Here is an 11,203-nt window from a genome sequence, read left to right on the forward strand (position 1 = left end):
TTGACTTTGTGTACAATCATAAGTTCTTTTCTGTGAACTTAATTCCTGTCCTTTCTTGTAAGGAAAGACATGTTCAAAAAACACAGCATTCCTTGACTCTATAATAGTGTTCACATTTATATCAGGTATTTCTGATTTATAAGTCAGAAACCATATGCACTACTATTCTGAGCATAACCAATAAACACACAATCTACTATTTTTGGTCCAATCTTAGTCTTTTTAGGAACAGGAACTCCAACTTTTGCCAAACACCCCCACACTTTTAAGTATTTGTAGGAAGGTGGTCGACCTTTCCACAATTCATAAGGAGTACTGTTGGTTTTCTTGTGGGGTATTCTGTTAAGAACATAATTAGCAGACAATATTGCTTCCCCCCACAAGTTTTGTGGTAACCTTTAACTTAGTAACATAGCATTCATCATTTGTTTTAGGGTTCTATTCTTTCTTTCAGCAATTTCATTTTGCTGAGGAGAATAGGGTGATGTAGTTTTGTGAATAATGCCATTTTGTGCACAAAATTCATTTAATGGTGCATCATATTCACCACCCCTATCACTTCTAACCATTTTAATGGTTTTACCAAGTTGATTTTCAACTTCTGTTTTTGTAGAGTTTAAACATTTCTAAGGCTTCATCCTTACTTCTAAGTAAATAAACATAACAATATCTTGTGCAATCATCGATAAATGTTATGAAATACTTTTTGCCTCCTCTAGTTTGAATAAATTTAAGATCACATACATCTGTATGAATTAATTCTAGAGGTTCAGTTTTCCTTTCAACCGATTTAAATGGAGTCTTAATTAGTTTCGCTTCTACACAAATTTTACATTTATGATTAGGATTAATTTCAAACTTTGGTATATAATCTAAACCAATTAATATACGCAAAGCATCAAAATTCACATGTCATCATCTACCATGCCATAAATTCGACTCAAGAATATAAGCAAAAGATGTGTTATTCTTATTCATAGCAACTTTCGGTACAACTGTTATTACATTCAATTTAAAGAGACCATCACTCATATATCTCTTACCAACATACGTACCACTCTTAGTTAATACAAATTCATCAGACTAAAAAACAAGCCTAAAACCATTTTTACTTAACAAAGAACCAGAAACAAAATTCTTCCGGATGTCAGGTACATGCAGTACGTTGTTGAGGGTCAGTTCTTTCCCTGATGTCATCTTCAAGATCACTTTTCCTTGTCTAGCCACAGTAGAAGTAGAAGAATTTTCCATGAAAAGGGTTTCACCATTTGCAGTCTCATTGTAGGTAGTGAACATCTTCTTGTCCGCACATATGTGACGAGTTGCTCCAGTGTCAACCCACCACTCTTTGGGATTTCCAACCAAGTTAGCCTCAGTCACCATAGCAGAGAGGTTGATGTCATTTACTCTGTCAGAGATGTAATCTAGTTCAGTTATATTGGCCTGATTGGTAGTCTTCTTGCTTGTACTTCCATGATCCTTCTTAGGGCGGCGGCAGTCAGAAGCTCGATGTCCAGTCTTGCCACAGTTATAGCATTTTCCTTTGAACTTCTTGTTGCTATCGCTTTGTTTAGGACTATCTCCAGTAAACTTCCTTTTTTTGTTATGTGGTTTATGAACTTGTTCAACCACATTAGCCTTGGACTCAATGGAATTTTTCTCATTCCTCTTTTCAACCTTTCGGTTATCTTCCTCAATTCTTAATCTTACAATCAATTCATCTATGGTCATCTCTTTGCGTTTATGTTTTAAATAATTTTTGAAATCTTTCCAAGTCGGTGGTAACTTTTCCACTAAAGCAGCGACTTGGAATGACTCGCTCAGAGCCATACCCTCAGAATGAATATCATGTAAAATTAATTGAAAACTTTGAACTTGAGAAATTACCGTTTGGGAGTCTACCATAACGAAGTCCAGAAATTTACCGACAATAAATTTCTTCGTGCCGACATCCTCTGTCTTGTATTTCTTCTCCAAAGAATCTCACAATTCTTTTGCTGACCTCAAAGGACTGTAAACATTATACAGCATGTTGTCAAGGCCATTGAGGATGTAGTTTCTGCACAGGAAATCTGAATGTTTCCAAGCATCTACAGCGGCAATAACTTGCCGATCACTTTCGCCCTCTTTAAGTGCTGGAGCCTCTTTATGGAGAAACCGAGCTAAATTAAGATTTATAAGATAGAACAGCATCTTCTGCTGCCATATCTTAAACTCAGTACCGTTAAATTTTTCTGGTTTTTCTCCATGATTGATTGGTACTTGAACATGGTTCTGGATAGGGACCGGTGTTGGTGTAACAATCGGAGTACCACTACTAGTTGCAGTAGCCATAATCTCTGATTACAAAAATCAGAAAAAATTAAAACACAAATTAATTTTCTAGTTACTAAAACCAGAAAATAAATTATTACAAAAAATAATTTTATTTTTCTTGTTACTAAAACAAGAAAAATAAAATACCACAATAATTTTCTGTAACACAAATTAATATTCTGCAATTGTTAATGATACCAGTATATTACTACTAGTTGTCAAAGAAAAGAGACAATATATTACTACTATCTGTCAAATAGCATAAACCATTATTTGTTTTTCCAATAAGAATATGTCTTTATGAAATCACAGAAAATTAAATACAATGAAGATATCAAAAATATTCTGTCTTAAGATTGTTGGACAATCTTCACTGTATTTAAATAGATTAAATTATGTTATGCACTAAACAACAACAAGAATATAAAGAAATAAAGGAAATGAGAGAATTTGTTTGATTACAAAAATCAAACAAGAAATAAAATTAAATAAATAAAAACAGATTTTATTTTGTTACAAAAACAAAATTAAAATTTGATTTAAATAAACAAATAAAACAGAATAATAAATTAAACAACTTACTTGATTAATTTTTTTGAATAATAATCTGATCAAGTCCAGTGTTTGACACTGTGTCCTTAAGACAGATTCGTCATCTCCACGATACTTTCAGAATGTGGACGTCTATCTCTCAGGATGAAATGATCAACTACAAATAATAACAACACTACAAATTGTTTGCCTAACGAACACACTAAGTGTTTATACTCTTTCTCACAAAAATTAAATGCAGCAAAATGAAGAATAAATTTGCAGAGGTGAAGTATGAAATTTTTGCATGTAAAACATCAAATGAGGGTTGTCCTATTTATAGATGTATTGGTGGCTGCAGGTTTTGAATTAAACAGGTGCAAACCTGTTTGAACAGGTATGAAACCTATTTGGTTTTGAATTTAAACAGATTTGAATCTGTTGGGTTCACAATTCAAACAGATATAAACGGGAAGGGCCCTGTTTGGGTGTACAGTAAAACCGGACTAGTTTATTTCTGAAATTAATTTGAATTCTGGATTTTATTTTACCAAAAAATAAAATTAAATTCAAATATTTTTGACCAAAAAAGATAGATATTGGACCGGACAAGCCCAACCCAACCTCACACTACGCACTTGCGCCCAAACCCAGCCTGCCGAACCAGACAGACGGCGGCGCGCGCGCATGTGGTGATTTTTGGGTCCAATAGATCTAGCCCATTTTACCCATACCCTCCCTCTCTAAAACACTTGGGTACCCCTTGGGGCACACCCCAAGTTCCAATCCCATGCTTTATAAACCCATTCAAAACTTCCCACCAAATCAATGTGGGACAAGCCTTATTCAAACCTATAAGAATTTTTCACCAAAACTCCATTTTCATAGAGCATACTTTGGCTTCAATTTCCCATTCACTCGGTAATGGTTTTGAGCAACCAAATATACCACGTGAATCACAACGCGGCATAGAACACGTTACCACTTTGACCCACGAAAATCGACGCACGGGACCCCACCTAAAAAATAGACCAAACTTAGGAAAAAATTCTGGTTTTACCCATAATTTTCCAACTATTTCCAACAATAACTTGACTAAAAATTTGAAAAGGCTGGTGTGGATGCTCTAATGCATCTGTTTGTCTCTCACTTTGTGACTGTCTCTCTCTCGCGCCTCTTCGGCTGCCTCTCTCGTTCGCTCGCTTTTGTCTCCATTGCCATCGGATACAAAAGCATTACCCCCACCACACACGAGCACCACTGTCAATCCACCATTGGAGCATTACCCCAGGTATGTTTTCTCTATTTTGACCTCTCTCTGTCTTTCTGTCTCTCTTCGTCTAATTTCAGCCTTTAGGATTTTCTCACAGTAAGCTTTCTCTCTCTAACACTCTGTTTTTAGCTTTGGTTTTCACATTGGATATTATTTTGTGGGTATTGTGAATCACTATGGGCATTTCAGTTGAATCTCGGGCATGGAGAAACACATGGGTGTATCTCTATTATGCTAAAGTTGCTGACCTTAATATTGTTTGATTAGTAATGTTGGGGTTTTGAACAAGATTTGGTTGAGATCTTTTTTTTTTTCTTTTTTTTTTCTTCAGCTCAGGTGTTTGACAAAATGTCTAAGTTTACTCCACACCAAATTTTGGGTTTTGTTTTTAGTTAATGGGGTAGGGTGTTTTGCAAAATGGGAAGCTTTGAATCATTCCTCTCTTAAAAAGGATTTGCTTTAATTGTATTATTAATAATGTTGTTGTTGTTGTTGTTTTTTTTTTTTTCTTCGTTATTTAGATTGAACTTTTCCCTTAGTCAATAATAATCATGCGGGGACTTTTCATGAAATCATCTCCATTTCCTTCCCTTTTTTGTAATATAATATTACCTGTGTGCTGCTTCCAGGGCTTCCTCATTCCTCGTTGCTATAATTTGGACCTGCTCAAAAAAAAGTTTAGTGATTAACGTTCTATTTTATGCTCATCTTCATGCATTTGGTGTACTGCAGTGTCTTGGATCTAAAATGCAACCCTGTGGAACCAATTTTTGTTTTTGCAGCAGCATCTAGAGGGTACATTCTTTGTAGACTCAATATTCTACATTGAATTTTTTATTTATGTGAGTGGGAATGACAATTCTTTTCATGGTTCTTAGTGTACATAAAAAGTATCATTTATCTGCGTGAAAGGAGACTAAGGTTGAAGAGGATATGGATTAAATTCTTTACAGTACACTTTTAGTCCTATTTTGTAACTTCAAGTAATGGATTTTGAAGAACTAAGTGGTAGATGTGAACACATAATAGATGCTATTAAAAAATTTTGTTTTCCCTACTATGCTTGTGTAGGATACCATGCCTTTTGCATTGACAATGTCTATCATAAATATTACTCATTAAAAAAAAAAAATCATGGTTTTGACTAATAATACATTGAAGGCTCTCTTTTTCTCTTCCTTCATTATTAGTCTTGCCCTTTGCCCCTCTAGTTTGTAGCTACCTTCTTCCTTGAGCCATTACCACTTAAAGCTTATGTCCCTTGGAACCTGAGGAAGTTTATTTAGCTTTCTTCGATTGCTTTAATTGAAATATTAAATGTTTTATTTAGGGATTTATGTTTGAGGTCATTTCAAGGCTTGAGTTGGTGAATGTATCTCTTCGCTAAGTTGAGTGCTTATACAAGACATTATATATATTGACTGATCATAATTGTTGCCTTATGTCATTCTGATATTCCTAATTACTGATGGATTTTGCATGATTAAAAAGTGCAATGCACATGTTTGCTACTATTTTTTTGAATTAATACAGGAGATTCTTTGATTGACACTGTATGGGTGAATGTATCTTTCTTGTAACTAAATCTATTTCTCCACTGTACTACATCTAAGAAAGTAGCAGAAACAATGTTGCTTTGCTTGCAGGATGCGAATTCAATGGTGTTGCTTGCAAGTTCTAAGCTTTCTGCATTAAAATCATTAACTATCTTATCCATGAATGAGGAAGATGTAAGTTTTCTGAATTCTAATTTCCATTCTTGCAGTTATCATGATTGGACCTTTGGGACGTATAACTAGTTTGCTATTATTAGAGTCGTCTGGAATCTCCAATAAATTTTAAAATTTTGATGACTGCATCTTGATTCCATCTTGCACTTGCAAAGAAGTGTTGGAACCATATTACAAGATAGCTTATGGTTTTGGATAGGGCTTTAACCCAAGCCAATAAACTTTTGAGAATCTTTAACTTTATAATTAAAGCATGGAATAAAAGTCATTGCAAAACTCTAAAAACATCACATAAATAAGGAAACAAGAGGTTGAAAGTTGTCACACAACTCTAAGAACATTAGATAAATGGTAAAACTGCTATAAAGTTAACGATTCTTAAAAGTTTATTGTCTCAGATTAAAACCCCATCCCAGAAGTGCACCACTGAAACATAAAGGTGGCTGCTCGTTATGTATTACCTTTGTGTCAAGGCCATGTTCTTTAGCATACTGATTATAGTTTGAATAAACAGATTTTAATAACTATGGATGTTGAATTTTCATTCTGCAATGAACTTCTTTGATACATTATTGATTTGATGTTTGGGATGAAGATGTGAGTGTCTCTCTCTCTCTCTCTCTCTCTCTCTCAAGCTATCTTTTGGATGCATACTTTGATCTATCTCTTTGATATGGTTTCTAAAGCATGCTTTCTCATATATAAATATATTGTGTATGCATTTAGGTTTTTGGTCTTGAGTATGACCCGGATCTCTTCAATATTGTTGTTGTTCTAGATTTTAACATGTAAGTCTCAACATATTTGATGCTTCTCACGTATGTCATTTTTCTTAATATTTGATGTGCTTTGTGATTTTCCCCTTTTCAGTTACTAATTATTTTATGTATTGGATTCAGGGGAGCCATGGAAAGCAAGAGCTTGAATGTATGCTTCGTGAAATTTTTTTTGACTCTTTATTTCCATCTATCGTGCATTTCATTTGATTGAAGTTTGTTTGACTTGGTTGTTGACAGATATTCAATTCCAAGCTTGTTTTCGTATCTCCAGAAACTGTTACAGATGCAGATTATGTTGTAATTTTAGGAGCTATTGGCCATGAGGTTTGTCATTTATCTCATAAGAAGCATAAACTTAGATATTTGTTTTTAATTTGTATTAAAATGGGTCTTATTTATTATGTATATTGTAGTATTTTCTTGTGTATATTGTAGAAATCCAGAAACACACTAATGAGGCTACTGACAAAGTTAAAGTTGTGCTAGCGAGAGCTGAAGAACAAGGGCAAATGATCGAATCACTTCACACCTCGGTAAGCATTCCTTAAGGCATAGACTTGCACACAAGCACTGCTTGGGCTTATATTGTTTCTAATGCCATGTGATATACATATACATATATATATATATATATATATATATATATATATATATATATATTTTCTGTTTATATTTAAACAATAGTTGACTTTTATTTTGATTTTATGACTTTAAAATATCTGGCTATGCACTGAAGATTTTCATTTTGGATTTGTTGATTCTATGCTTATGTCATATCTATATGGTAATCCATACGTTTTATACTAGTAAACGTCAAAGTGGTTCTCTTTCTGTTGATGCAAGAGATAAAGAGTCATCGTAATGAGAAAATATCCGACTTTATTTTTTCTAAGACTGGAACTGTAAGAACTTGAATTTTTAGACAACTAATTAGTTTGATTAATAATAATATTAAGTCAATTAACAGTGATGATTAAATTATCGAATTATAATGTTAATAGTACCATAATTAATACTAATATTAAATTCTTTTAATTAAAATTATTTATCTTATTGTAATTAAATTTCTGTATCTAAATACAGTGGTGGAAACTAAATGAGTTAAATAAATAGTAATTGAATTAATCAGAGGATTGTAGGGTGCAAAATATCTAGTGACTAGATTGTATATATTCCTTGATTTTATTCTTTACACACACACATAGACTAGCAAAAAATATATATATATATAGGGGAGGAGGCCGGCCATGAGTCAACCCTTATATAGTGATGTCCCTCAAAAGTGCAGCCACTTTTGCATGCTTGATCAAAAAAATTTCGCACCTTTGAGTGTAAGGGTGGGTTATCTTAAGTGTGCCATATGGGATTGGTAACCCACCAATGACCATGCATGCATGCTTTCTCTTACTAATCCCTTGTCCAAGTTTTCCCTCCCATTTTAGTCTATATAAGAAACACATGTAAGAATATCCATAAAGTGGCCCATATGCCACATGTTTTATTTATTTATTTATTTATATTATATATATATATATATAATTAGTTTAATGGTTAATGGGTAACTGATGTCTATTTAATATCCCATATGGTGGTTTCATGGGACCTTACATGTAATAACCCACATTCATGTCTTAGTCATGTTCATGTGCATTTTCATGATTTTGTCTTGTTAAGCTTGCATTTGTAGACTTAGACTTGTTTTGCCTAGGTAAAGGTTCTTGTCTTGTCTTGATGCTATCATGTTTTTCCTAAGTGTTATGTGCATGCTTTGTTCCTTCCTTGCTGCCCCAAGGCTAGGTCATGCAAAACCTAGGTCATGTTAAGCCTAGGTCATGTCAAGCCTAGGTCACGCCAAGCCTAGGTCATGTCAAGCCTAGGTCACACCTTTGAACCTCTTACACCTAGGACCATCTTTGAACCACTTTGGTTGACCTCCCCCGTCACCTAGGCATATTGGCCGAGATGTCATCATCTAGGCCAAGGTGTGCATCACCTAGGTCGAGATGTTATCATCTAGGTGTCCTAGATCTTTGATCCTTGCACCTAGTGATCTTGTTCCGGGACTGGTATGACCTAGACCGAGGTGTGGCACATCTAGGCTGAGGTGTGGCACAGCTAGGCCAAGTGTTATCCTTCCTAGCCGAGATCATTGAGAGCTTACTTGCCAAAGCCTATGTCCTAATCCGAGTTCATTACCTTGTCAGAGTGCCCATGCCATTTTGCTTGTTGTACACACTTTGTCATACTCTTGTCTTGTCATTCTGTCACCTTTTTTAGGAGAGCCAACCAGTCGTTGCCACATGTCCCAGCAGAGGGTTAAGTCAGTCAGTAGAGAGAGAAAATATATCATTTGTCATATCTTTGCCTTTGAAGAGAGAGAAGCTCTAGGAAGAGGAAGAGAAGTTCTTAGAGAGAGAACTAGATTTCCAAGCTTGATCTTCACACCTTGAACCGTTAGATCCGTGTCTTGAGGTTAGATTCTTGATCTACTCTTGTTATTCTTTATGTTGATCTGATCACATTGCATGATCTAGCATGATTTATGAGCCATGCATTGATTTATAGCTTGTTTTAGAAAGAGAAAATGATGTTCTTGTGTTCTTGAAATAAAACCATGTTTTGATCCAAAAGTTTGTATCAAGATCCATGTTTTTGTGTTTGTTTTCATAAGATCTTCAAGTATGGGTGCCCAGGTCCATGTTTTCGAACTCATCTCATGAAATCTCAGATTTTGAATAAAGAAGTTATGATTTTAGCATTCATGTTCTTCATGTTCTTGTCCTTCATGTTCTTCAAAGGAGGAAACCCAAATTTCCAGACTTCACATTTCCCTAGGTGTGGTCACCGAGACCACTCTTGTCTAGATCTCACACCTAGGTCCAGCATCGTATCTCACCTTGGCCAACCTTGCATGATCATTTGCACCTTAGTCTATCTTGCATGCACACCTAGGCTAACCATTACACACCTAGGCTGGCCATGGTACACCCTTGCCGGCACCTTGTAACACCTCGGCAGACAGCTGCACCCCGAAGCCTAGGTAACCACACCTCGGCCAAGAGGTGTGGGACCTTGGCCAAGACCTCCTGAGTTCACCCAGCTAGGTCATTTTTGCTTAGATCATCTCTGTGCATCCATTCCAGGACCTGGTTGGTACCCATCATGTTTTTCTTAGATGAAAAACAGTTATTTAACTCCCAGCATGTTTTACTTTGTCTTGACTTGGTTTTGGAAAGAAATGTCGGGATCATTTGCACTCATGAAAAGCTTGTTTTAAGAATGCATTTCATACCCATCTTTGAGCATCTCTTCTTGAAGTGCATTCAGTAGACTTTATTATGTATTTGTAGGTCCTGGATCCTTGCTTTAATCCTTACACCCGAAGAGCTATGTGAGTGGTATTTTTAATAAAGCTATGTTATAAAGTTTTGATAAAGCTTTACTTCGTTTTGGAAAAGTATTTGATCAAGCATGAATGATTTTCCTCTAATTTTTGTATCAATTATTATCTTGTTTTGATGACATTCTTGGAAAGTCCTTTCATGCTAGGGGACTTTAAGCCCATATAGCACCATGTTTGAGATATCTCCGCCATCGACGGTCTTGTACGGATGGTGCCGCCAACGGTCTTGTACGGGAGGATTTGTCTAATCGATTCTAGGTTGATTATTCCCTTGTTTTGTCCGGAATGTCATCCCCTATGTATTATGTAGATGTTATTAAACATCCCAAGAAGATTTGAAAGATTTGATTGATGAACTTGATTCATCCCATGTTTTGTTACAAGCTATGATATGTATTGTTTTGATAAAGATCTCGGATATCATTCATTCAAACCTTTATTAATTATATCATTCACTGAGTATCCAAGCTCACCCTCCCATTTATATAGAAGGAAGTGATGCCTAGATGTTATTTGTAAGTTGTTTTGGATTCATTTTGCTAACCTCTTGAAGATTATGTTTCTTAGTTTTAATTCACTTCTTTTGTATATGTCAGCTTGAGAAGCCTTTTAATCAAGATGTAATATGTACTTTATTTTATTTGTATCCAAGTTGTAAAACCATGTTAAGATGTATATCATTTCATTTGATCTATGCAAAGCTCTTATGGACTACTTAGATTTAAATATATTGATTCCGCACATGTAGGCCCCATATGTATACTCTGATTGTGTGTGAATTTTTGTAAGTTGGCCTTTGATAATCTCAGATTATTGGCCATCACGGCACCATTCTACTAGGGATGGAATGGGGTCGTGACATTACAACTTCCTTGATGGTGGGAAGTTATAAGGAGTTACACTTGGATATGGGTCAAAACTTATCTATATATATGCCTGTGATAGTCATCAAACACAGACGTTATTTTGTGAATAGAATAGGCTTGAAACTCTGTTATTTCCATTTTTCACATATGGTTCTATAAAAGTGTTCTGTGAGTAGGTTTTGTTTATACATTCAAGACTTGATCATTCAAGGATAAAGATTCAAAGGCTTGAACATCATGGCAGGAGGTATTATTCTTTCTGAATTAAAATTATTTTAATTCTCACAATTGGTACCAGAGCCATC

At 35.0% G+C, this 11,203-nt stretch overlaps 1 protein-coding gene across 2 annotated transcripts; it reads left to right on the forward strand.

The window, feature by feature from the left end:
• The first annotated feature begins 3,965 nt into the window (after positions 1-3,965).
• Positions 3,966-10,483, forward strand: LOC114281414 (puromycin-sensitive aminopeptidase-like). 2 transcript variants are annotated; one of them, XM_082874740.1, is made up of 9 exons: positions 3,966-4,138; positions 4,853-4,915; positions 5,744-5,850; positions 6,577-6,638; positions 6,750-6,777; positions 6,867-6,953; positions 7,043-7,162; positions 9,980-10,020; positions 10,179-10,483. In XM_082874740.1, exons 3-9 carry the CDS (start codon positions 5,749-5,751, stop codon positions 10,186-10,188), a joined length of 450 nt encoding a protein of 149 aa, XP_082730866.1. In that variant the 5' UTR covers positions 3,966-4,138; positions 4,853-4,915; positions 5,744-5,748; the 3' UTR covers positions 10,189-10,483. The 2 variants fall into 2 exon arrangements, with proteins under 2 accessions (XP_082730866.1, XP_082730867.1); XM_082874741.1 differs by having other exon boundaries at positions 5,767-5,850.
• Positions 10,484-11,203: the final 720 nt, after the last annotated feature.

The sequence above is a fragment of the Camellia sinensis genome, chromosome 6, assembly GCF_055761805.1.
Source record: "Camellia sinensis isolate YWXY chromosome 6, ASM5576180v1, whole genome shotgun sequence".
NCBI classification, from domain to species: Eukaryota; Viridiplantae; Streptophyta; class Magnoliopsida; order Ericales; family Theaceae; genus Camellia; species Camellia sinensis.